Here is a 26,826-nt window from a genome sequence, read left to right on the forward strand (position 1 = left end):
GGACAGCAGAGACCTTCCCGCCCCCTTACATTCCCCTTTGACAGCAGCCCTGCCACTCTGCCCAAGTGCTGAGCTCCAGGGTAGAGAGGGGCCACTTACCCTAGCCCATTACTTGCCCCGGTGCTAGCAACAGCCTAGTTTTTGGTAGTAGGGAGACGGAGGAGGGAACAAAGAGCCTAGCCCCGGGGAAGAAGAGACTTGGCTGATTAGTTTTTAAAGCTGATTTTTATTTCGTGGTCTCCAGATATCTTCTGAAAGAGTTAAAAGGTTTGCTAAGTATGTGCACAGGCAGCTTCACGACCAGGCAGCAACCCTTCCAGCTCCCATGGAGCGGGTCTCCCTGCTTACGTTATGAAACCTCTGAGACAGATGCCTGTATCAATAAAAAAAAGCCCCAAACCCCCACCCACTAATCCCAGACTGCTCCCCCTTTTAAGCCTGCTATGGATGCCTGGCAGCACTGCAATCAATACTAGAGCAACCCGCCAAGATGCAGACACTGCCTGCTGCTGTGGCCAATAGCACTGCTCAACTGACTCTCCTTCACAACAACGTAGCCTCAGCAGCAAGCACGCTCTGCCTCCAACCACAACATGGAGACTGCAGGACCACCGCGAAACCTGACGTACAGCCTACTCCTAGAGCAAGGCAGCTGGGAGGCCATAGGCCTGGGGACACCACCAGATCCCAGGCTGGGAAGCCATGGCGGTGAGGAACCCGCGGAGAGAGGGAGAGGTGCCGTTTCGGAGGGGAGGGACAGAAGTGGAAACGTGACATGCGATGTGTCAGCGGTCAGTCCCATCAGCCCCAGGATGGATGAAAGAGCAGTGTTGCAGTGGTAACCGCATCCCACCGCCCTGTGGAATGGGAGAGCTTCCCACTGCCACTGCTGCGTTCCCCCAGCTTGTGCAGAGTGGTTTCGGATCACTAGAAGTCCTGCCAGACACACAACTAGACAGATTAAAAGAAGTCAATTTTCTTTCCCCATCTCCCCCCACCCAAAAGATATAGGTTCACAAGCCATGGAGTGACCCCAACTCCATCGAGCCAGGCCCGGCCCAGTGGAATTTCTAGTCTGAGTCACTGGAATCCAAGAGGAAAATCTCATGGCAGTAGTCTGGATCATCGACGTCCCCCCGCAGCAGCGCAAAGGTGAGAGCCCATGGGAACAAGCACACATCATTGTCGTCCTCCTCCTCCTCGGAGCTCTCAGAGGGAGAGGGATTGAATGCCTGCAACAGGAGGACAACAACAACAACAACATGCTTATCTCTTAGCCCAGCTGGGGAAGATGAGAACCGACCCCACCCCCTGCAAGGTGTGGCCGCACGTGTGGTATTTCCTGTTAACCAGCCATGACTTGGATGGAGGTTTTATCTCCCACAGATCTGCCCTGGGGAACTAGGGTGTCCTGACAGCCACTAGCAGGAGACAGACATCCTGGTGTTGAGGGAGGACCAGCCAGGAAAGATTAACTGTAAGGAGCAACAGCCAAGAGCTCCTCACCAACCCATTCCCCGATAAGAAGGCTGCAGCTTCCTCAGGGGACATGCAGCAGTTGCTTTGCTGCATGCAGGACTGGCCTCCAAGCGCTCAGTGGCTGGACAGTCACAGCTGGATCCCCCGATCCAGCCGAGTACTGAGTCGCACTGACTTCAGTGGAAGTGACTGGGTGCTGGAAGTTGGGCACATGCCTAAGTATCTTGCTGAATCAGGGCCCCAGAGCAAAACCTTGGTAGCATTATTGGTTTATGTTTTAACTAGAACACATTGCTAGACTGGTGAGATTCAGAGTCTCCCCCCCCCCCCCCCCCCTGCTGGCTAGTGCCAACAGCTGTCAACTTAGGAGAGATTCAAGCTGCTTTTGCTTACCACCGGGCCTGTCCTGCATGGAGGTCTCTGTCGAGGGGGCCGCACCCTGGCCGGGAACTCATGAAGGTAGATGCACTCCGATTTAAAGGGACAGCGGCCACGGCCGCGGGCAAAGAACTTGCATTTTATTTTCCTAGGAGAGTTAAAAGAGTTGCGTTAAACTCAGATGGAAATTCAGGGGTTAATTCTTCCTGCAGGTACCTGCCAACACTAGACCCAGAGACCCAGCCTCTCACCCTTCTAGCAAGAGCCATCTCTGTAACAGCTTTGCTGTTCAAAGTGCTCATCACACAAACCCCATTCCAGCAAGCAGAGGAGCCAGCCACCTACCCTGTCCTCGCCTTGAAGGTTTCTATCAGCTTCTCCTTTTTGTCCCTGTCGGAGACCCAGTATTTGTGGGGGATGAAGTAGCTGGACGTGACCCGGCACTCGGGGCAGGCCCTGTGGGCAGAGACATGGTGCACACGGGTCATTTGCGGCCAACAGGAGTGAATGAGAGGGTGGGGCAGAGGCAGGGGTTCCGCCAGGCCGGCAGAGTACCGACTCCAGGATCAGCGACACCAAGCCAACCCCTCAGCAGCTGACACTGCTACCTCCTTCTAGACCAGTGGTTCCCAAACTGGGGTTCCTGAAATGTTACAGGGGGGTTCTCAGGAAAAAAATTCCCTAATGGCGGACAGAGCTGTCCCTAGGGACCCCGGGCAGCACGGGGTCAGGAGCCCCTGGACTTCCAAGAGCTAAGCAGATCAAAGCTAGCATGTCGATCACACTGAGGAGATTTAAATGTCCTTATAAGAAATGGAAAGGGAGGTGGATATTTTTTGCTGGTTTTAAAATTATTATGAAGAACAAGTTTAAGCTTTGTTGTAATGTGCGTTGTTTGCCTGGACTGCTCAAGACCTGAATGCTTGTGTAGGAGGAACTCTTTGAGTTGGCTTCTTAAATACCTTCCTGCTGTTTCACATCTGATACTTCTTGATGAAACATAGGAGCCTTGTCTTATAACAGGCTTATTCAAAGTGATACAAGCTACGAAGATCTTGGAAGAGTGTTGCCGTTTTCATAATGTAATAAAAATACTGTAATGATAATAATAATAATAAATAGTGTGTAATAAGCATGTCATAAAAACAAATTTTATATTTCCAAGATCACTGCTTTTATAATTTATACTTGGGTAAAGGAGAAAATCCCTGGAAATATTGATTTTTAGAAGGGGGTTCGCGAGACTTGACATTTTAGTGAAAGGGGTTCACAGGTTGTTAAAGTTTGGGAACCATTGTTCTAGACCCACTGCACTAGTCTGTGCTGTGCCCTAGACACCATTAGAACAGATTTCCCACAACAGGGATGGACTAAGAAAACAGGGCTTCTACCACCTCGGCTTTAAAGAAGATGGGGCTGGAGGGTTGTCACTGCGGTTGCTCACGCCATGGCCTGCCCCAAAAGCTCCTTTCCCCCTCAATCAGGGTAGCTGCCAAGCCCTGCCAAGGCCAAGCCACCCATCAGATTACGGCTCTTTATGACAAGGGAACTGGATAGGGTGGCCAGACAGCAAATATGAAAAATCGGGACCAGGATGGGGGGGTAATAGGAGCCTATATAAGAAAAAGCCCCCAAAATCAGGACTGTCCCTATAAAAGCGGGACATCTGGTCACCCTAGAAATGGGACCTAGCCTCTAGCACCAGATTAGCACGTGGGACCCATGTGCCCGTGTGGCATAGCCAGGAACAGGACTCCGGATCCCCGTACGTACTTGATCACCGCATTTTGGAACTCCCGGCTCTTGCGCCACTTGCGGATGCAGCCGACGCAGTAGGCGTGGCTGCAGTTGGGGAGGATGCCAAACACGCGCTCCTCGGGTAAGGCCTTCTCGTAGACCTTGTCCATACAGATGCCGCACACCACGTCCTCGCTCCGCAGCTCCCCCACCGAAGCAGCAGCTGCGCCCAGTCCACCAGCTGCCTGCACGGAGCAATATAGCTGGCTAGCACTTGGAGACTGAGCCCCCTTCCTTCCACAAAGCTGTGTTGCCTCATCTTCCCCCGGCCGGGCTCCTCAGTAAAACCCGGTGCTCAGCTCTGGGCTGGCTGAGTAGCCAGCCTGCTTTGCAGAGGGCCAGCGTCTCAGCTCTGGGCATGGGAAGAGCCGGCGTTCTGCAGACCCCTGCCAGGCTACAAACAGGCCCATAGACAGGGGAGGGGGAAGATCGCACCGGCTTCCCCCTACAGAAACGATTGCTCACAGCCATCTATGGTAGGGTGTCTGGGGGAGGACTCTGGGGAAGGATGGTCCCAGGGCATTAGCCTATTCGAGAGACCTGGGATCAATTCCCTGCTCTGCCAGACTCCCTGGGTGACCTTGGGGCAAGGCACTTAGCCTCTCGGTGCCTCAGTTCTCCATCTGTGATATGGGGACAATAGTAGTGCCTGGCCTGACAGAGATTGGGAGGATAAATGCATTAAGGATGGAGAGGTGCTCAGATGCCATGGTGACGGGGGCCAGGTAAGCACAATAGACAGACACCGTAAGAGCATCCCATTGAGAATGTCTGAGTGGCAATGTCATCTTCTCCCTCCCCCACCCCAAGAGTCTCACCCACCTCTAGGGTTCGAGGTGCTGGGACAATTGCCTTGTTAGATGCAGCCTCTGGTGCCAGGGAAGTTCTCTGCAATCCCAGATCCCAGGGTCGGGACCCTGACCAGCAACACAACAGTTAGCATGAGATGCAGTCACATAGGACAAAGGGCCTTCAAAAGCCAGTCCACAAAAGCACAGCCAGTCTGTCCCTTGGGGCAGGATCCCAGCTCCATACATCACCTCCCCAATGGGACCCATCAAGAGCTGCCTGAGCAGATGCAACCTTCTCCAGGCAGGAGGACTAGTCAGCTGGAAGAAACGTAAGGTGCATTGGACAGAAGCACTCCCCATCCATGCCAGAGCCCCATACGGCATGCCCGCCCACCCACCCTTCCGACACTGTTAGCATGCCAGCAGCACTGACCTGATCCACGCGGGGCCTGCCTGGGGACAAACTCTCTGCTGATGGCCCCGTTTGGGGGATACGTGGGGACGGTCTCTTTATCTTCCTCTTCCTCCTCAAACTCTGTGCTCAGCTGCCTGAAGTTCAGTTGCAGCTGTGTCACACTAGGGACAGAGGGCTCCGAGCCACGCCTGGCTCCTCCCCAGCTCCCAGCTGCTGCTTCTGGCTGGACGGCTGGCTCCGAGCCCCGACGGCTCAGCGATAAGGCAGGCTGTGAGCCGCATCTGCTCCAAGCAGGGGCTGGAGGGTCTTGGATGTGCTGGTAGCTGGAAGAGTCAAAGGTTACAGGCTACACAGGGAAGCCCAGTGGTGAGAAACATTCCTATCAGTTAGGTCGCTGGACCGCCCCTTTCCGCTCAGAATCTCATGCCACCGCAGTGTCCGAAGCTTCGCTAGGGCTGAGACACACCAGGGAACAGCTCATCTCCTCAGCTGTAGCAATGACGATGGAGATTTTCAGAATAAGTCTAAAGGATTTAGACACCTATTCCATTAAAGTTTAATGCTTAGGAAGTCTCAGGCTACATCTACCCTACGAAGCCTATGCTCGCACAGCCCTAGTGTAGACGCCACATATGCCAGCAGGAGGTTTTTTTGCTGGTGTAGGCACACCACCTCCCCGAACCACATTAGCACTTTCCCCAGGGTTTTTATCAGCATAGCTACAGCACCAGGAAGCGTGTGTTTCTCCCATGTCCCCACTCGACATAAAACCTATACTGGCACGGCCGAACGCCTCAACCTAGGACTTCCAGCAGTTGAACAAGCTACAGTCTTCAAGCTCTGGCTCACTACAGCGGTCTTGCACCTCTTGGCAGCGAATGTGTCTAAGTCTACGCCAGCAGGAGTGGACCCTGTATTCCTCTGCCCATGCAACTCCCCTGGGGAAACAGGTCTCAGATGTTTTTCCCCCATCTTACCTAACCAAATCTCTAGCCTGTTGGAGAATTATGGTTTCCATTTTAGACTAGGCTCTAGAGATTCCGCCCCACCTCCCGCCCCACTGCTTTAGACCAGGGCTGGGCAAACTATGGCCCGCGGGCCACATCAGGCCCTAGAGTCTGGACCATGACAAAAAATATATATATATATTTGACTGCCCCTGGTCTAGGGTATTTCTAAGGGGCCCATCACCTTGGTCTCTAGCCCAGATCTGCAGCATCCCAGGCAACGTCCTTACCTGCAGCGGTCTCCGTAGCCGCAGAACCCATTCTGGAAATACCTGCAGATCTGGGCTGACTTCCGGTCGTGTGAGAAACGGCAATTCTGACCCCATCTGCAGGCTCCACGGGCAAAGTTCCTGCAGGGAGAACAGAATCCATATGGACTCTCAGGCTGCTGCCCCTCCACCATCCCTCCAGCTGCACACCAGCTTCCTATGGATACAGCCTCAATGGATACAGCTCCCACTCGTCCATCCACTCATCCTGACACTCCCTTACTTCCCAGAGGAAGTCAGTGCCTTCCCCAGCCCACTAACCGGGGAGGCTGCAGAAACTAGAGGATGTTTCCTACTGGGGGGGGTAAATGATTGCTCAGCGGGGGCCGCACTGTCAGCAAGATTCACTTGGTAGGTCTTCATTTCAGCCTTGTGAGATGCCCAGTGATGAGCAGCAAACGCCAGGCTCTCATGTGGGGGGCGGGGGGGAGCAGAGCAGCTCCCTTGCGTTCTGCGCACATCAGCGAAGCTTGAACACAGGGCTGGGATTTGTAAGGGAGGTGACAGGGACTGGGCACCCAATTCCCATTGAAATTCAGTAGGATTTGAGCACTTAACTCTCCCGGGCTCCTGTAAAACGCCCAGCCTCAGGCCTGCTGCCCAGTCCAGGGTGCACTGAGGAGAAGCTCATGGATGAGGGCCCAGCAGGGGTGAGAGAACAAGGCCAGCAGCCACTAGTGAGATGCAGAGGGCTCGGACAGCAGCTCAGCTCAGGAGCGCTGGAAACCCAGGGGGTGGACACGTCCCATAGGGAGGGCACAGTGCACATCACATAGCCTGGGGAAAAGAGCTATGGTATAGCAGCCTGACTGATCTGGGTGTGTAGTTACATGCTATGGCTGACAGCAAGCAGGGGCGTTCCCCAGCCTACAGCCCATCTCAGCACACACAGAGAAACAGCCCACCCCACTGCCAAAAGAACTTGGGTAGAGGAAGATGGCTAGGGAGTCAGAGAGCCCTCAGAGGAAGAACAGGGGACAGGAGGAAACCTGCAGGAGCACTGGAGAAAGGCCACTGCACCCAGCCTAGCAGATCTGATTCAGGGAGCAGAAGCATGGCCAGGCTATGTAGGGTGACCAGACAGCAAGTGTGAAACATCGGGTCAGGGGATGGGGGGGGGGGGGGGGGTAATAGAATCCCATATAAGAAAAAGACCCAAAAATCAGGACTGTCCCTATAAAAATCAGTACATCTGGTCATCCTAAGGCTGGGTGAGGTAGCAGGGGAACCCCACAGGAGTATTTTCCCATGGAGAGGCCCAGTCTCAAACATGCTTGCTCCAATAACAAGAGCATTAAGAATCAGGAGAGCTGGGAATGCACCTGCTTCAGCTTCCCCAAATGCTTAACATGGAGCTCTGATCATTTAAAAAATCAGCAGCCGGTCAGACTTCCCCCAGGCATGAGCCCCTCTCAGGTGGGGAGCAAGGAACGCCTGAAGTTTCAGAGAAGCACTCCAAGAAGTTTGGCTGTTAAACACGTTCAGGACACAAGTTTGTTTTTTACCCCTGGTTGGCTTAAAAATGGAGCTATTTACCAAACCATCCAGAGAGCCTGATGCAACGAAAGCGAGGTTGTGCCTGAAATTAGCACAAGAAGTTTCACTACAAAGGGAAGTCAGGTCAGTGGGGAAACCCAAGGGGGAGAAAAAGCAGACGCAGCAGTTTCTGTAGGTTTTGCTGCCTCTGCACAATCAGCTTGTAAGAACCAGGGTCCTGGCCTTTGCCACTCCAGGCAACCAGAGAATCCTCCAGCGCTGCAAAGAGCCTGCCCCAGCCAGACAATGGCGGCTCTGCCCACGGGCCCCTTTCATCTCCCGCCACGAGGTGTTACCTTCAGAGCCTGCATGGGGGCCATTTCAGGGCCGCCATCCAGGAGACTCGCCTGCTGCCGACTCCCGCCCCATAGCACAAAAAGGGGATCGGGGAGAGCAGTTTGCAGCCCTCCCTCCACACCCTGGTTTTTGTCTGGGTGGGGCTGCAGGGGCAGTGTCGCAAACCTTCCTGGGCCCTAAGCCCAGCTCAGGAATCGCTCTCTACCCCTGCAGAGCTGACCTGCAGCCACCTCCCTCCCCAGCCCCTACCTGCACAGGACCCTGGAGTAGGCGCCTCTGTTGGGCTGACCCCCTCCAGCTGCTACCAGCGAGCCAGGCTCCATCCTCGCCCAAACACAGAATCAAAGTGCCTCTCTCCCCCCACAGCCCCCTCCAGAACTCTTTATGGGAGGGGAGGGGTTTAAACCAGCCTTCCCCAAGGACTAGCCCATCGGCAAGACAGAGAGATTAGGACACACCCAGCTGCCCATTAGTTTGGAGTAAGGAATGGTCCCCACCCAGCTACTCACCCCTCCATTGATCAGCTACCTGCGGTAGGTGCACAGGAGGGAGCCAATGGGCGAGCGAACAAGGCTTAACACCTTCGTTGCTGTGCTTGGAGAGGTTGGAACTTGGTTTATGTTTATTCAGACCAGTGCAGCCAGAGCCAGACCAGAGGGAAAGACTGCTTCATCTCAGGCATTGCAGCCAACTGGTACAATCAATGCTTGGAGAAAGCAGGATGGTCTCCCTCTTCCCCCCCCCCTCCCCCAATCCAACATGTTATTGATGTCCCTGTAAAAATAGAACGTTGTAAAACCAAAGTCTGCAGAGTCTATTGATACCTCAAACTGCAACAGAGACCGAGACCAAGGCCATGGATATTTGGCCCTCATGACACCGGCTTTAAAGGGAGACAAAAAAGGACTGAAAAAATAATTGATGTCCCGGGGGGCGTGTGTGAAATAGACATAAACAGAGCGAGGAGTGCGGGCTGGTCCGAGAACAGCATCCAGCCAAAAAGCTGGACAGAACGGAACAAAGACAGAATCTTCTGCTGAGCAACCATGGGTGTCCCCATCCTGGCAGGGGACGCTGATCCTGAGGCATCGTCACAGGGTGGTCTCGTGGCTAAAGCAGTGGGCTGGGAGTCAGGCGCTCTGAGTTCCATTTCTGCCTTGACCACAGATACCTTACTCTGACTGAGGGCAAATCACTTGGGCCCAGTTCCTCAAAGGAATTTAGGTTCCTAACTTCCAGTGAAATCCATCAATGGGAGCCTAAATACATTTGAGGAACTGGGTCTTAATCTCTCAGTGCCTCTGTTCCTTATCAATCAATGGGGATAACATTTCCTTTGTCTGTTTAGGCAGTAAGCTCTTTGGGGCAGGAACTCCCTTTATGTACAGCACCTAGCACTCTGGGCCTCTATACTGTAATAAAACCCCAGGGCTGGGTAGGAATGAGGTAGTGTATACTCCGAGTGTCTTACAATGGTTCGTTGCAATTCTTTGCTGCCGAATCTGGGGAGGGCTTCCGTGAGGGTGTCTATTTGGTGGGGAGGAGAGAGGCAGATTGGATTTAAATAAACTGAAAGCGTTTCCCCAGTGGGGCTATGGCTACACAAGAGAGTTTACAGCGGAGGAGCTGCAGCTGCACCACTGTAAGCTAACGTAACCACTCTAAGGCCTTGGCTACACTGGCAATTCACAGCGCTGCACTTGCTGAGCTCAGGGGTGTGAAAAAACAGTGTAATCAGCGCCTGCAGCGCTGCACGCTCGCTCACAGTGCTGCAAGCTATTCCCCTTGGAGAGGTGGAGTACTTGCAGCGCTGCGAGACCTGTCGCGAGACCTGCGACTACACTCGCACGGCAGCGCTGTGAATCCGCGAGTGTAGCCAAGGCCTAAGCCAGGAAAGAGTTCTCCCGTTGGCTTAACTACTCCAGCCCCAGAAGCTCTCCTGCCAACACAGCGCTGTCCACACCGGCGCTTCGCGTAGGTTGGTGTAACTTGAGTCACTCAGGGTGGCTTTTTCACATGTAGACAGAGCCTGAGTTTCAGGTTCACTGATGTGACGCCCTGGAATTTTCAACAACACAAAGGAAGGGGCTACATGGAGCACACTGCTAGCCCCTGCCACTTCCTGCTTCACACCATTCTGCACACAAAGCAAAGTAAATGCAAGGACATGGAATAATTGCTTCCAGGGACGGAACAGTAAAGAATACTTGGCTCTGTCCTTTTCTCTGCTACGTTCTGCAATCTGTTAGCAGCTGCCCTTGGGCCCCAGCTGGCCTGACCATTATAGTTCTACCTCCCCAAACCCTTTCAGATCAGACTTGCTGTTTGTCCCCATTTATGTAGGTGTAAAACCCTGTGCCTTGAGGGGCAGGGGGAATGGGGGAGGCTACTAGCCTGTGAAGGGAGTAGCCCAGGTCTGGCACAAAGCAAAACATGACACAACACCTTGCATTACAATCCATGCATGCTCAGAAATGCCCTCAGATTCTTGCATCGTATCACAGGCACGTCTGTGCGTATTAGAACAAAACTGGGCACATAGTACATGTATCCCTGCAGCTGCAGCCTGGTTGGACCCACGCACTTTTATTTCTGCTGTTGCTTTGCCTCGGGCACACTGTGCTGGCAACAGGGAGACAAGGGAATACCGTTTGTTGGACCAACTTCTGCAGGGGAGACAGACAAGCTTTTGAGCTTACACCTAGCTCTTCTTCAGATCTAAGCTAAATACAAGGTGGAATAGATTGTTGAACATAAGTAGCTAGCACCTTTCAAGGAACGGTTCAGGGGGAAGTTGAGTGGCCTGTTAACACCTCTCCAGTCATAGGAGGGGAAATGGAAGAAGAAAAGAAAAAAAGAGTGATGTGTGTTTTTTAGTGGATTACAGTCCATGATTCAGTCCATAACTTTTAGCGCCTAGCAAAGTTATGAATTTAAGCTCCCAGGCTTGTCTTTTGAGAGTGTTGTACAGGTTTTTAAAACTTCAGTGAGGCAGCAGAAGCTAGTGAAATGAGCCTAGAGGTGCAACACTCCTGCCACTGACTCTCCTTGGGTGACTGGGTAAGTAATTTCACCTCTTTTACCTCGGTTTCACCACCCTCTATAATGGGTCTAAGTTGTTCCCCAGTGCACAGGGTTGTCATGAGGATTCATTAGTTTGCATTTGCAAAAATCCATATGAATGCCAAGTGCTACGTAGTGATTGAAAGTTACCTTTACCAAAATAAAATACAGCCCAGGGCTTTTTTTTTTTTTGCAGATGGGGTGGTGCTGGAACAAGACTGTTGCCATCAGCTAATGTACCCCACTACTACAGACATAGAAAGCCCATTCCCCGAGAACACCATGGAAGAGATACAGACAGATCCCTTCAGTTAGCACTTCCCAAACTTTTCAAAGCTGAGGGCTCCTCTTCATGGTGCACAGTACCTGGCTGCATGGATTTCCACTTGCTGGACGTTCACTAGCTGTAGCAGTGACCACACGGGACATTACTGCATGGCACGCTGGTGTGCTGTGGTCTTCAGCCCTTGACTTACCCTGCAATAACTCACAATGTAGACAAGCCCTGACTTTCATTTAGGCCAAGGGCACCACGGGTTTGTTACTGTGCTGCATAAAATTCAACTTCAGGAAAATGAAGCCAATTGTGCCCCCTTTAGCCGCTAGAGACGTACCTGTATTTTTAGACCATCAAAGTATGACACTTCCTCCCCTTTCCCACATGCCCTGATGAGCAGTGAACCAAGGTTGCCATTCAGACTCCTCGTTGACATTGGCATTAGCACGCACTGGAACGAATAGGGCAGTTCACACAGAGCTATTGTTTCAGGCTCTTTGCAGCCTCAGGCAGATATTGGCATAGGTCATGCTCAAGTTTGCGGCACAAAAAACTATTTCCCCATGCTAATTTTCCCCCCACTGTTACTCACACCTTCTTATATCAGAGGGGTAGCCGTGTTAGTCTGGCTCTGTAAAAGCAGCAAAGAGTCCTGTGGCAGCTTACAGACGTATAGGAGCATCAGCTCTTTCGTGGGTGAATACCCACTTCTTCATCCATAAAAGCTCATGCTCCTATACGTCGGTTAGTCTATAAGGTGCCACAGGACTCTCAGCTTCTTGTCAACTGTTGGAAATAGGCCATCCTGATTATCATTACAAAAGTTTTTTTTCACTCCTGCTGATAATATCCCACCTTAATTGATTAGTCTCGTTATAGTTGGTATGGCAACACCCATTTTTTCATGTTCTCTGTGTATATATATCTTCCTGCTGTATTTTCCGCTGCATGTATCCGATGAAGTGGGTTTTAGCCCACGAAAGCTTAGGCTCAAATAAATTTGTTAGTCTCTAAGGTGCCACAAGTACTCCTTGTTCTCTCCCTCCTTCGTTTCAATGACAAAACTAGTTGGTGAAATCAGATCTGTTCCAAACACAAACCTACCCCTGTTCCTAGTTTAATCAACAGCAAAACTTCCATGGGGCAGAGCTGAGCCCAGAGAGAGGAATGATTTCATAGGAACAGGATTGGGCCCTGGCTGAATATTTATGGGGTTGCTTACACCCGCTCCCCACCTTTGGCTAAAAAACTCATGCTGTAGGCACTGTAAGGAGCAGGGCACTGACACAGCTCACGCTTAGCAATGGGTCTGGTTGTGCTGAGTAGAAAAGCAAACGCGGAAAGTGGGAGAGTTTTTGCCATGCTCTTGCTTAAACTAAGAAGTTTATGCAGCACAGTAACAAACCCATGGTGCCCTTGGCCTTCCTAGCCATTAATGTATGTACGTATCAGGGACGCACACAGAACGCAGCTCTTTTTGCTCCAAAAGAGAGGCCTCCAGTAACCGCTGTAACAAAGAATCTCTGATAGCAGCAGCACAGGGGCACCGTACCACAGCAGAGCAGCTCTGATTCCATTCAGAAGAGACAGACAGACAGACACCCTCGTGGTGGTTTATTACAACAGCCCTGGCAGTTAGCACCCTTTGGGCTCTTCCAGCTGCGTAGTTAAAGGGCCAGTTCTACAAGCTGCTGTGCACCCTTCATTCCCATAACCTCAATGGACTCAGCACAGGCTCAGGATCAGGCTGTTAAGTCAACAAGAGCTTTGTTATTAGCTCCAGGGAGTAGGACTGGGCTTGTGCTAAGGGGAGTGTTTGGGACTCTAGCAGAGAGTTTAAGGGGCTCTCATATGTGCAGAATGGAAAGAATTATTGCCAGAAAAAATATTTTTGAAAGCTGATGAACGTTGCTCACGTGAGGTTTCTGCCTGTGAGGAGAAAACACAGCAGAGGATTTTCCCTTTGCTCAGGAACTCTCTTCTTCAAGGACCCTGTGAACCAAACAGATGGGAACAGACGGAGGCGCTACATTGGCAAGACGAGTTAAGGTTATTTTAGATTGGCACAGCTCTTGCAGGGAACGCCTAGGGTGGAGTGCATGGCGATGTTCCCAGTCCTCTTTTAAAAACATGGTTTTAAAAAAATTCCACAAAATATCCTTTCACTAAACCATCAAAACCCAACACAAAATGGAACATCACAACTCTGTATTTGTGCATGGTTGGAAGAAGGAGAGAGTAGCACAGGAAGCGTCTCATGTCGGCACAATTTACACCAACACAGCAAATTTGCTCCTGCCCAACTTCCCCAGGGTGGAGATAGATATTATTTGCACATATTCTGTATCCCTCGACAGGTGGCCGGTTTTCCTGAGCACTGCCCTTAGCACAACTGGGGCCCCACAACTACCAAGGGACAGGCTTGAAAAATTTGATTACAAATTCCCTACAGCTCTTAGCACAATGGGATCCTGGTCCATGACTTAGACTCCTACATGCTACGGTAAAATAATTCAGAGCCCTGCTCCTCCAGAGGAGAGGCTGAGGGAACTGGGCTTATTTAGTCTGCAGAAGAGAGAGAAGAGGGAGGGGGGTTTTGATAGCAGCCTTCAACTACCTGAAGGGGGGTTCCAAAGAGGATGGATGTAGGCTGTTCTCAGTGGTGGCAGATGACAGAACAAGGAGCAATGGTCCCAAGTTGCAGTGGGGGAGGTCTAGGCTAGATATTAGGAAAAACTATTTCACTAGGAGGGTGGTGAAGCACTGGAATGGGTTACTTAGGGAGGTGGTGGAATCTCCATCCTTAGAGGTTTTTAAGGCCTGGCTTGACAAAGCCTTGGCTGGGATGATTAAGTTGGAGATTGGTCCTGCTTTGAGCAGGGGGTTGGACTAGATGATCTCCTGAGGTCTCTTCCAACCCTAATCTTCTATGAAACACACACTCAAGCCAGCTGCCGAACTTTATACATGCGAACAGTCCTATTGAAATAAATGGGACTAGCCCTGGAAGTAAAGTTACTTGAGCGAGTAAGTGTTCGCATGATAGGCACCCAAAGCCCCAATCCTGTGACAAGCTTTGCGTGGATGGACTCCTGCCCAGAGTCCTACTGATGTGGGTGCAAGGACCCCTCCGTGCATTGCAAATGGCAGGATCCAGCTCTAAGAGAGACCCCCCCAAAGCTCCGCCAAAAACAGCAAGTCCCTGTGACTCGTCTAATGAAAGAACTGTTTAAACTTCACCCCCAGACAGGGCTGGGAGATACTACAAAGCGTTGAAGAAAGCATGGCAATGCGCTAAAAGTTTCTTAAATATTTAGGTCAGATTTATTTCAAGGTAAGTCAGTCTGCGACACCGTTTATATTAAAAACACTTGGAGGTTTGTACTTCTAGCAAAAATATACATTTCAGTTTGAGGCTTGTTACAACATTGACAACGAGCAAAAGTTCCTCAAGCGATGAAGAGAACATGAGCCCAGCATCTCCTGGGGTCCAGGGCTGGCTGGGAGTCACAGCAGCACTCCAGAGCATAGGGCCGCAGGGTCAGTACAGACACTTTGGAAAGGTACCAATCACAAACCCATCAGTCCATCATTCACACTTCTCTGGCTCCTTTCACAAGAGGACTTCAAAGTGCTTTACAAATGGGCCTCATAACACCCCTGTGAAGTAGGGAAGGAAAAGGACTAGCCGGATAAGACAGATGGGGAATCTGAGGCAAGAGGGGAGGCGTGACTTGCCAAAGGAGCGCAGCAAGCTGGCAAAGAGCTAGGAACATGCCACAAAGGTCTCAACTTGGAGCCTCCTCATTCACTAGTCACTAGACCAGGGGTTTCCAAACAGCAGATTGTGAGCTTGATGGACTATTTGTTCACTTCACCGTGATTTTTACAGGTGGTGCTAAGGGAACCAGTTAAGTTTGGGAACCGCTGCACTACACAATGCTCCTTCAATTAAATGTACATTGCTTTGTACTAGTGTGTGCAGCCATGAACCATACCTACGAGGGGTAACGCCCCTGCGGGGAGTGTGTGCGTGGGGGGGAAGACAAGGAGCATAAGGGTGGGATAGGCTGCAGTTTTGGTGCAGATGACGGGGGGGGGGAAGGAGGGGTCTGTATCAGTCCCAACCTCTGATACGGGTGCCTACTAGGGAGGACAGAAGCAGTGGGATTGCCAAGCAGTTATGGAAGGGAAGCAGATTATTTTTCTGCCTCAGATTTTTAAGACATTATTGCACCAGGGTAACCCGTTACCCAAAAGGGATGGGGAAGGAGTGTAATCCAGGTCCGTTCGTGAGCCTGCTCAGGACACCAGATGTGCTCTGTCCAGTCCTTTCACAGCCACCTGGTCTTCTCTGAAAAGTGTGCAAATACAGCACTGCCTTATTCCACGGGCCTGCTCCATGCGTGTCTCTAGAGGACCCTTAGCTTACCTGCAGGGAGCTAGAGTCTGTTCTGCCTTGTGCATCAGCAGATTTGTTACAGAACCTTTATTACCAAACAGGATGCAGGAGCAGAAAAAGAGCCCAGCTCAGCGGTCAGATCCCAGGCGGAGGCTACAGGGAAAACTTTTTCCACTTGTCAAGCTGAGCCCATTTTTTCTGGCATCCATGAGACACAAAGATGGAGCTCCAGGCTGCCATCTGGGCTTCCAGGCCTCCCTCTGCCCCCGATACACAGAGAAAGCTGGAGAAGAGCATTGAGGTAAACTCCCAGCACCAAAGACTTAAGAACTGTGCAGGGCAGTGGCTCTCACATAGCACAGTATACAGCAACCCAGACAGCCACCTGCTCATCTCAAAGTGCTCATAGGAGGATGCCCTGCAGCCATCGGTGGCAGCCTCAGTGCCATGGTTACATGGGAGCTCTACAAACACCAGCACAATCGCCTCCCCCATTTCTGGGCAGGCGTTCCTCCTTTTGTCCTTCCCTTTACTGTTCCTGAGTTGGAGCTCAGTGGCTTCGGTCCAACTGTCTCATGTTAAGACTAGACAGACTCCAAAAGCCACAGATGGAGTGTAAGTGCTGCATGAGACGGGACCTTGGGTCAGCTGCTACCGTCCCAGCCAGAAAACCTGACTCAGCCCCAATTTGCTGGGGATACAAAGTGAGAGAACATGAGACTTCCATTTCGGAGAGGCAGACAGTACCCCAAGCTGCGAGGAAGTCATGATGTGTGATCGCTCTAGGTTCATTAGGGTGCCCGGCCTTTCTGTCAGACCACGAAGCCTGAAAGCTAAACTGGTACTTGCAGCTGCCAACATAGCATCAATGAACAGAGAACTGCTAGGTAGTATTAGGTTGGGTCCAGCTGCTTCGTGCCTTGCCTAGGCTCTTCGAACAGGCTTCTCTCTTCACCCCATCATAAACCCCCCATTTGTCACCATGATAAATGCAACATTTTTGCTTCCCATCTCCCAAAATAAATAATACTTGGTATTTATAATCACACTTTACAGCTTCAATGCTTTTTTTTTTTTGTTAAAAAACAAACACTAACTTGTTAACCTTCACAGCCCCCCTGCAAGGGAGAGTCAATGATTAGTCCCATTTTACAGATGGGAAAACTGAGGCAGAGCAGTTTGACTTGCCAAAGACCGTGGCAGAGCCAGGAATAGGATCCAGGGGTTTAGGCATCTCAGACCAGCGCAAGTCACTCTCCAGCAGCAGGTTTCGCTAATGCTGCAGCATCAGTGCCTGCCGCTCTCCTAGAAATCTGACACGGAAGAGACCTAACAGGTCACACATCTTGTGCATCGGCCTGGCTGCTGCAGGACTGCTCCCCATGCTACTCTAGTCCCTTCCCACAGGTTAGGGGCATTCTATGATTTGCAGAGCAGAAGTCATGCTTCAAGCTGAGCATTCACTAAGGCCTTTCCCATTCCCCATCAGCCCTTTACTTTGCAAAGAGAACAGCCCCTTGCAGACCCCACCAGCCCCCTCTAGAGCTCAGTGAATGGCACAGCTGCAGGGTGCTACATTTTGCCCTATGCCAGTGGCTCCCCAGCAGTTTCATTCTGCAGACCACTTGGCAAGCAAAGGATCTCCTCATGACCCACCTGCCCTAATCCCTCAAAAGGTCTCGCCTGCCAAGAGAGATCCACCCCTGTGCACACCCATCTCATCTCAGCAGATTGGTGCAAGTGGAGAGCTTTACACAGGACACCAGCATCTGAACCTAGAGTCAAAGTGAATTTAGTGCAGACTAGAGTCTAGGCTGCACCAGAGACTGAAGTCGTGCCACAGAGCAGGGACAGCCTAGGTGGTGGCTGGGCAAGCTTCCCCTGTACTGCTCCACTAACATGCCCCAGCTCTGAGCAGGGAGGGGTCACGCCCTTCGCCCCACTAGGTGAGTTCTGTCTCCACAGCCCACTCAAGCTATGGCATCCCTGCTGAGACTGCCGACGAAAGTGCCAATTAGTGCCAGGGGGTAAGTGGGGCGGACACCTGTCCACTAGGAACTGGATTGAGAACAACCAACTCATTGCACACAGGCCACTCAAGAGCCTTCGGATTTCCCGCTCGGTCCAGGCCGGGGCTGGCTCTGAGCGGATGACCTGGAGGCCAAAGGCCACTTACCCATCCTTCAACAGCTGCTCTGAACAAGCTGGAGTGTGGCATAGTGGGATCTGCAGCTGTGGGCCTTAGGCTCTTGGCAAATTACCAAAGCAGCCCCTCAGCTGGGCCGATTTGGATGGCCTCAGTCTGATGAATTAAGCCCCCGAAATAAGTAAGTTACAGGTCATACTTGGCTCCAGGTCACCCCAGCAGCCCATGCTGGGATAGTTTGGCGGAGAGATGTTGCAATGTAGCTTAGTGATGGCTCCGGCCATTGCTGACGCCAACCGTGCAGATGTGACCAGCCACAGCAGAAAGAGGCAGGACTCCAGGGATCGGAGGACACCAGCGTATTACAGTGTCTGTGCTGATGGGGAAGGCACCATTGTTGGCCTCCCATTGAGAGGCCTCCTCTGGCTATGCCACAGGCTGCAGTGGGATGACCAATGGGGTGGGAAAGGAAACAGCGAGACAGAGAAATTACCATTACTGTTTTCTGTGACCCCCTTGCCTCACCCTGCTTTGCTCACTACTGTCCCCTTCACAGCACAGCCGACCCTTCATCCTCCTAGATCAGCAGACACTCGAGTCATTCTGACACTTCGAGACTCCTCTGGACACCCTGGATCAAAGACTGGGAGCAAGTGCGGTTTTAGCACCTGTTCTGACGACTAAGTTGATTCTTAGAGTTACTGCCCACCGCCGTCCATCTCCCCACTCAATTTTCTAAGCTAATACAGGAGAGACAGAAAAGCAGCCCTCCCCTTTGAAATCTAGGGTCTAAGAAGGACCAGCTCAGCCCCAGCAGGGGGTCGGATACAGGATTCCATGTTACAACCCACAGGAGTGATTTGCAAGGCAGAGAGAGGAGAATGCACATCTCTCGAGGAAGGCATGCCTGTCTTGTGAATCCAGGGGACTAACCAATGGTCTCTCCCCCAATGAAGCATCAGTACCCTTCATCAAACAGTCAGTCCATTCTTTGGGAGATCCATCCATCCATCCAGAGACACACACACTTCCTTTTGTTCCAATGTCCTAGGCTTTACAGCTCAGGCCTAAGAGTCTTCCAAGTGCAATACAAAACCAACGCACAATGGACAAGTGATGTAAGTGCTGTTCCTGGACCTGCCGGATAATGAAGGTACTGAGTGGTCTCATTACATCAGACCATACCCTTGTCGCTCTGCTGGTGCCATAATCCCACCTTCTCTGCAATGCACGTAAACACGCGGGTCGCTTGGAAGGCAGAAGGGAGCGGCGTGACAGCTGGGCTGCGGCAGCAGAAGCCTCGCTTATGTTTTGCCTTTGAGGTTCATAAGTGTGTGTTAACGGAAGCCCGGGCTTAGCACGCAGTAGCCACGAAATCTCATGGCAGGTAGGCCTATGTACCATATGTGGAGATCATCTAGAAAATAGTACCAAGTAGAAGAAATGGAAGACGTTGTGGGGGGAGGCTTCTCGGTCACCATACAAAGTGTTTTGCTCAGGATCCATGGCTTTAAAGCTCCTCAGTACATGTCCTTGTAGATTTCCTGCAGGAGCGGGTGCAATGAGGTCTCCGTCTCTGTCTTTTTAATCTTCTGCACCAGCTGCGCGTGCTCAGTCACCAGCTGCCGCAGGTCAGCCATCTTCTGGAGCAGCTTGGGGAAGAGGTACTGAGCGTCCGGGTGGTTGGCCTGCAGGTGGAACTCCAGGGCCTGGAGGATGTTGTCCTGTATCCCCTCCACCTGCTTCACGTCCATCAGGCCAGGGCGGTCTGCAGGGAGAGGATTAACGCAACTCAGAGTACTATCTACACCACGCCCCTGTTGAGTGCTACCCAACGGGAAACAGACAGCTGCTTCTGAGCAACTTGCCCCAGGCCATGCGGTGAATTAAAGTTCGTGGTCCCTAGCTCTGTGTTCAGGCAACTCCCTTCACTGGACATTTTGGGGCCGAGGGCTCCACCTCCACCTTCCCTGTTTGTCGTCTGTGTTTGTTATGGCCCAACCGCACAGCGATGCAAGGGAACACACAGATCTTGGGAGTCACTGGAAGGCTTCGGTTTCAGCTGTACGTTATTCTTCCCCCCTATTCATCCACTGGTTGCTAGCCCCAGGAAGCAGGGCACCCATTCTGGAGTGCACTGCTCCTGTTCCCCAGCAGGAATGACCTCAGACCAACTCCCTCCAACCCATGCCCAGCCTTTTTACATGCGCATGGTTGATGGGCCCCAACTCACCCCCGCACAGGATAATGGCAGCCACAAAAAGAGAGAGGTCACTGTCGTCCAGCTCCAGGGCGTTGAACTTCACGGCAAACTCAAACTTGGGCTCCATGATCTCGCTAAAGGGCTTGCGCAGGCTGCGCAGGAACTCACGTGTCACAAACCCGTTCCCGTTGGCCACTAGTAGCCCGTCCTTGTTCATGATGGAGGCCAGCATGGCGAAGATGGCTTCATGGACCCCGTACTTCAGCAGGGTCACCTGGTCATTCAGGTAGAGGCCGAGGAAGCTGGGAATGCTCTTGGCGAACTCTGTGAGCTCCCGCACCGTCTCCACCGTGGTGCACTGGCAGCGGTAGAAGACGTGGACCCCAATCTCCTTGTATGGAGGGATCCCATTCACAAGTTGCTTCCAGACCAGCCCCTTTTCTGCCTGCCACAGGGTGTCCATGTCATGGATCACGAACGGCTGCATGGAAGAGAAGTGAACAGTCAGGATCGCTGCAATGGGGACTCAAGCTGCTGGCTGTATTGAGTGACTGCACTTTTACCTGTCCCTAGTGTGGAAGATCATTCAAAACCCTCCATGTGTCCCCAACCTTCCCTTCCATATAGTGGCGGATGCAGCTCTGGGCCTCCCAACTGCAAGGAGTCTGTAGCTACGCCCTGGAAATCCAGCAGCAAGCACTGCAGAGCAACGAAGGTTGTGTGCTTACTAGCAGGTCATGGGAAGCCTGGAAGCATCAAGGCCTCCATTTCTGATCCGGAAGCCACCTCCACTCCTATTTCATCAGCAGCAAGGCTGAGCGCAGTAAAGCTCAGACACACCAAATCAGAGACACTAACAGCACATCGGTTGACTGCTATGGCAGCTTCCACCCGGCACGTTTGCATTTTATGCTGCACTGGGCTGCTGCCACCAGAAGCCTGTTGAACTGCCACAGCGAGAGGAGGACTGCAGCACGTCAGGAAGCTGAGGGCAACTATCACTCCTCTGTCTAAGTTACTTTTAGCCCTGGCTGCTGGAGATACCTTTGCGGCGTATCAGGAACCTTGAACGGTGGGAGCATGGTGCTGTACATGAATCAAGTCAGCAGGGAAAGGAGGAGAAGAGAGTGAATTCCCCAGCTAGTTTCAAATGGAACTGCTGCAGTTCTTCACAACAGATGGTGGAGAGTATTGGTGCAGGGATATAACTACATCTCTGAATGGCAAAGCACTTCTAAACTGGGGGCTTCCCTACAGGGAACCCCACTGCATCCCAATGAACAAGGCTGGGGGATCTATCTAGAAAGACATTTCCCCAATACAGCCCCCTACCCCCACCCCGCCCCCCCAAAAAGAAAAAGTAATGAAGAAATCCATCAACAATGTCAAATACTTGATAGGATAGGTAGAAATGCGGGGCTGGGAGGGACCTGGAGAGGTCACCTAGTCCAGCCCCCTGCGCTGAGGCAGGAAGAAGTATAGCGAGACCATTCCTGACAGTTACCGTCTATTTCAGAAAGACATTCCTTTTGGGCATATGCAAATCATTAACTCCTTGGCACCAGGATTCAGATTCTCTGGAAGAAGTCAATTGCCAGCAATGGACGTGCTGGAAATCACTAGTGTGAATGGACTGGATATAGTCAGTGTTATTAATTTACCACTGGTTAACCTGTTCTTAAAACCCTCCAGTGACAGGGATTCCACAACCTCTCTTGGAAGCCTGTTCCAGAGCTTAACTATCCTTATTGTTAGTGAGTTTTTCCTACTATGTAACCTGAAATTCCACTGCTGCAGATTACTGCTTGTCCTACCTTCAGTGGACAGAGAACAACTGATCCCCATCCTCTTTATAACAGCCCTTAACATATCTGAAGACTTATCAGTCTAAGAATGTCACCCCACTTTGTCAACAAACCACTGATAACTACTCCGAGTACAGTCTTTCAACCAGGTGTGTACCCCCCCTTAGTAATTTCATCTAGACCAGTGCTCTCAACCTTTCCAGACTCCTGTCCCCCTTTCAGGAGACTGATTTGTCTTGCAGACCCCCAAGTTTCACCTCACTTAAAAACTACCAGCTTACAAAATCAGACATAAAAAACACAAGAAAGTGTCACAGCCAGTACTGAAAAATTGCTGACCTTCTCATTTTTAACCATATCATTATAAAACAAATCGCAACCCCAGGTTGAGAAACCCAGATATGATACATAAAGCAGTATAAACAAGTCATTGTCTGTATGAAATTTTAGTCTCTACTGACTTCACTAGTGCTTTTCATGTAGCCTGTTGTAAGACTAGGCAAATATCTAGGTGAGTTGACATATGTAGCCTGACCCGAAGTTGGGTATATATAATTGTAACTTGAGGATTAACAGGTTCTTATCCCAAGATCTAGCCCAGTAAGATTATTGTAAAATCATCATATAATTTGGGAACCCCGATGTGCACAGGTGCAACACTCACACTATAGGAACTCTCTCTATATATATACACACACACTTTATATATTTATTAATAATTTAGCAAATACACACAAACTCAACAAGGCAAATAGAGATAATACAGAAAGTACATTTGGACGTCCATACTTACACCCTTATCTTTCATACTTAACCATTATCTTTCTCATCACCGTCATCGTCCTCCTCATCCCCGGTGGCCATCATTCTGGCCCCTCCCAAGGTCTACATCTCTCCAACCTATCTGCTGCCCCTGGGATGTTACTTTTATAGTAGGTTACGCTGACACTGCCATGACCAATGAATATTCAATAGAGGTCCTTATTTGTATTTCCTCCCCTTAAGGGGTCTGTTTTCTATAGGTTAGTATATGTATTCGCTGTCATGGCACCTTTGTGATTGGAGGTTCTGTCTGTAACCTTCCGAATGCTGGTGTCAGCGATGTTCTGTGAGTGGCTGATGTCAGTATTCTGGACAAAATTCCCCTCTGGCAAGTCACTTTCAGTTCCCTAGAATGTATGAGTTACTTAAGTTCATCTATGCCAAAGGTTATAGGCCTCAAGCCTCATACCATTTACTAAAGCCAAATCGTACAGGATAAAAGCCTGTAGGTTCCTTGCATTACTACTAAATATAATAAAGCAGAACAAAACAATTAATCTAATACAGGTAAGCTGGCCCACACATACCCTCTGGAAGACCTCTGCATACCCCTGGTTGAGAACCACTGATCTAGACCAGGTTTCTCTTGTTTCCTTATGAGAATGTGACACGGGACTGCATCAAAAGCCTTACTAAAAATCAAGATATCACATGTCTACAGATTTTCCCCATCTACTAGGCCAATAACCCTGTCAAAGAAGGAAATTAGTTGGTTTGGCATGATTTGTTCTTGACAAATCTCTGCTGGCTATTACTTATAACCCCATTAACCGCTAGGTGCTTACAAACTGATTGTTTCAGAATTTGTTCCAAATATCAAAGTTAGGCTGACTGCTCTATAGTTTCCAGGGTCCTCTTTGTTCCCCTTTTTAAACGATAGATACTATGTTTGCCCATCTGCAGTCCTCACCCATCCTTCATGAGTTCAAAGACAATTGCTAATGGTTCTGAGATTGCTTCAAGTACTGTAGTGTGAAGTTCAGATCCTGCTGACGTGAATACATGTAACTTATCTAAATATTTTTAACCTTTTCTTTCTCTAGCAACATGCCCTGCCCTGGAAATAAAGGCCAGTGCTTAGCGCTGTTATTAGCCCTCTGGTCTGCCCACCTGCGAGGAGCACTCACCGGGGTGCTGCCGGTCTTCCCAGTGAGGATGCCTCTTGCCTTCTTTTTGGTCATGTTGAAGTTTTTCAGGTAGGCGTCGTAGATGTGCTTGGAGAAAGCTTTCAGGTCAGCCACCTGCGGGTTCTGGCAGCTGATCTCGCTCGCCGTCAGACCCGCTACCAGCTTCCTCTTCTCTGCTTCTGGCATGCGGCCAAAACGAATTGCTGTTACATAACAAAGCGGGCATGATCAACAAGTCCTGGGAGAAACCACAAGGGGCTAGGGATGCTCCTGAGAGGACACACACATCTGCACTGGCATCAATAACCAGCTCCTGACAGTAAGTACCCTGCGTGTACAGGACCCTGGCTCCCATGGGAACCTCTGGTTTAAAGCCTTCAGTGCGACAGAATCACCAAGGCACCATGGTGCAGAGCTCCTCCAGGCTAAGCACTGCCCTAGTGCATCAGTGTGAGGTCATTATAACCTCATGTTCCAATGAAGACTCAGTTTAGATCTACAGTGCGAGCTCTCCACTGCGGTAATTGGGGCCCTCAAGAGACAGAGACCCGCTCCTCGGCCAGGCACCGCTCTTCGTTCAATAAGAGGATTGTTCGGCTTTAAACTAGTGTGTTTTGGATAAAAGCACAAGAGCCATCTGCGCTGTCCGTTCCTATGCACACTACACATTCCAGGAACAAACAGCAATCAGAGGTAGTTGCTTGGCACTTGGCCCAGAGCCCGTGCTGCTATGGACGAATGAGACCGAGGGGAAAGTTGAGGCCGAGCACTGGGTTTGGAACAAACTAGACGCCCAGAGCTACAGGCCTGAATCCAGAGACAATTCAGCCCTTAGGATAAAGTGAGTCGTGTACAGAGTATTGTATGGGTCCTCTCTGCTCTGAGTCAACTCTGAACCACATCCTGGCCTACGCACCATTCCCTTTGTGCCGCTCCAGAGATGTGAAGAGTCCCTATGCACAGGAGAACCCCTTAGTGGTGTAAAGGGGGCAGAGACAGCTCTTTGCCCCCCACTCCTGGTCCCCTCTGACATGGTGGGCATGCTAGGGGTGTGGTTGGGGGCAACCTTGAAGCTGCTCTGATTTGCTCCCAGGCCTGAACTGGCCTCCAGCCCCTCTCAGGATAGATATATGGCAGAAAAGCACTTAGACCCACCCATGCCCCTTCCCAGTACATCCAGCATCGCTGAGGCAAACAAGGATCAAGCCCTGTGTGTCCCAGGGAACTTTGAGAGAGCAGAGGATTTGCTCTGGTGGTTCCCCCCCCCCCCCCCCTTCAAAGGTTCCCTGACTCCCTCCCCTTCACCCCCCCTTGTACAGCATTCTGTGCACCCAGCTGCCGCTCCCCCCCCAGAAGAGGCTGCACTGCAGCACTGTGCATACACAGCCTTTGTGGTGAAAGGCGCTGCAGGAAGGTAAAATACTGTTTGCTATTTTTCTCTGGATGCCCTTTCGCTCTGTTGTCACTTGAAGGCACCATTGTAGCTGCGTGGCTTCATTCAGGAATAAGACTGTCTCTGTCTGCACCGCTGTGCAGATCTGGCTGAGGTCTGGCCAGGCAGGACAATTTCTGTTTGCACAAGGGACTAGTTATTTTGAGCGCTCAGCTTGAGATGTTTTAAAGGGGCACCAGTTGTCAGAACGTGCCAGGCACCTGGCCTCTTGAAACCAGGCCCCCCTGCGGTGTCTCAATTGGGTGCCCCCACTCCTTTCTGGGAACGTTGGGTACTGTGTGCACAATCGCCAAGGTTTTCCGGTGCCACCTACGCCCCTTACCATTGTGCGACATGCCCAGTGAGAGGCATTTCTGGAAGCGACAATGCTGGCACTTGTTCCGGTTCTTCCTCTGGATTTTACAGTTCCGGTCACACTTCTCATACTCCAGCTTCATGCGGATCGTCCGACGGAAGAAACCCTGTGGGGAGGAGGGAGAGTGTGTGGCAGAGGGAGCCAGGAGAGAGAAAACAACATTACTAACAGTGCCTCAGAACAGCAGCAGCTGATGCCTGCAAAAAAACTTCCTGCGGTGCTCCAGGCTTCATGCTGCTCTGACCCTCTTAAAGGTTCACTCTGGGCGGAGAGCAGGTACTGGCAGCAAGCAGAGAAGCTGCCAAACAAAGAGACCACTTTCCACTCAGTCCTCTTGGAACAAACAGAGCCTCTATCACAAGGGGGACGATGCAGAAGGCATTGCCGAGGGCCAGGGAAGGCCTTGATGTCATGTACACAAGTCGAGAAACCAGGCGGTTGCAATACCACATGGGGCCAGCAGGGAGAGATGAACAAACAAGTTCTAACTGCCCAACTCCCTCGCTGTTGACTCCAGCATTTGCTAGCCCTGAGGAATGTTTGGCAGCACCCAGGCGCTGGCTAACGCAGCCCCTCCAGCATCTGCTGTGGGGGAAGGAATTTTATAGCCACGTTCAAGCAAGGGCCGCATGCTCACCGGGCGATAAGAAAACAGGTCCACTGCCGGCTTGCGGCAGAGATCAGCCAAGGAGCCTCTTTAACAGCAAGCCCGGTGGTCCCGGAGTTTTGCTATGTGAAACGCAATGCGGGGAGAAGAACAGAGCTATGTTGCTGCGCAGCTGGGGAAGGCACTTGCCCTGCGGAGCTCAACTCCTGCACAATGTAGGACCCCAAGGCAGCTCCTGCCTCGCCCGAGTCAGAGCCTCTGCCCTCTCTGTTACTGTCCGTCTTTCCACTCCCCCACAATCATGATCCATTAACACCACAGCCCCACAGACTTAAGGGCAAGATCAGAAGCCCAGGCTATTAGGAACTCAGTGGGTTTCAGTTTTAGTTCTCCAGGGTATCACAGAAGGGCCCAATGGACAGTGTCTATTGCATGCACTCCGTACCTTGCAGCCCTCGCATGCATGCACTCCGTAATGAAATCCTGATGCTATATCCCCACAGACCCTGCATTCCACATTCAGACTTGCAGCGGATGTCTCCTCGCAGCCCATCTGGAGTTGGTCCGACAGGGATGGAGAAGAGCTCTGGGAGAGGT

The 26,826-nt window shown here is 51.3% G+C and overlaps 2 protein-coding genes across 8 annotated transcripts in view; both read right to left on the reverse strand.

Moving 5' to 3' along the window:
* Positions 1 to 206: 206 nt before the first annotated feature.
* On the reverse strand, positions 207 to 8,525 carry LOC101941172 (E3 ubiquitin-protein ligase makorin-2-like). 3 transcript variants are annotated; one of them, XM_024112301.3, is made up of 8 exons: positions 8,479 to 8,525; positions 6,098 to 6,217; positions 4,879 to 5,183; positions 4,477 to 4,571; positions 3,631 to 3,839; positions 2,203 to 2,313; positions 1,873 to 2,005; positions 207 to 1,232 (listed from the first exon to the last, which is right to left on the reverse strand). In XM_024112301.3, the coding sequence occupies exons 1-8, from the start codon at positions 8,484 to 8,486 to the stop codon at positions 1,071 to 1,073; spliced, it is 1,143 nt and encodes a 380-aa protein (XP_023968069.1). In that variant the 5' UTR covers positions 8,487 to 8,525; the 3' UTR covers positions 207 to 1,070. The 3 variants fall into 3 exon arrangements, with proteins under 3 accessions (XP_023968069.1, XP_005311740.1, XP_023968070.1); XM_005311683.4 differs by lacking the exon at positions 8,479 to 8,525 and adding an exon at positions 8,219 to 8,426; XM_024112302.3 differs by lacking the exons at positions 2,203 to 2,313; positions 8,479 to 8,525 and adding an exon at positions 8,219 to 8,429.
* A 6,085-nt stretch (positions 8,526 to 14,610) lies between these two features.
* The window catches only part of PPARD (peroxisome proliferator activated receptor delta), a 45,137-nt gene continuing 32,921 nt past the window's right edge, over positions 14,611 to 26,826 (reverse strand). For all 5 annotated transcript variants that reach the window (XM_005311673.5, XM_005311672.3, XM_065592413.1 and 2 more), the window contains exons 3-7: positions 26,675 to 26,826; positions 25,590 to 25,728; positions 23,815 to 24,017; positions 20,091 to 20,541; positions 14,611 to 19,625 (exon numbers count right to left, since the gene is read on the reverse strand). In XM_005311673.5, coding sequence (XP_005311730.1) covers positions 19,378 to 19,625; positions 20,091 to 20,541; positions 23,815 to 24,017; positions 25,590 to 25,728; positions 26,675 to 26,826 — 1,193 coding nt within the window. In that variant the 3' untranslated portion in view covers positions 14,611 to 19,377. The remainder of the gene's footprint in view (positions 19,626 to 20,090; positions 20,542 to 23,814; positions 24,018 to 25,589; positions 25,729 to 26,674) is intronic.

This window comes from Chrysemys picta, chromosome 4 (assembly GCF_011386835.1).
Source record: "Chrysemys picta bellii isolate R12L10 chromosome 4, ASM1138683v2, whole genome shotgun sequence".
In the NCBI taxonomy this organism is placed as follows: Eukaryota; Metazoa; Chordata; order Testudines; family Emydidae; genus Chrysemys; species Chrysemys picta.

Bases quoted from the DNA above. Each gene is read 5' to 3' on its own strand.
- LOC101941172 (XM_005311683.4), bottom strand. From the start codon at position 8,292: ATGGAGCCTGGCTCGCTGGTAGCAGCTGGAGGGGGTCAGCCCAACAGA. The intron at 4,572-4,878 runs GTCAGTGCTGCT...GTTGCTGGTCAG, and splicing joins GCAGGCCCCGCGTGGATCAG to GGTCCCGACCCTGGGATCTG. The intron at 3,840-4,476 runs GTGGGTGAGACT...TGCTCCGTGCAG, and splicing joins CAGCACCTCGAACCCTAGAG to GCAGCTGGTGGACTGGGCGC.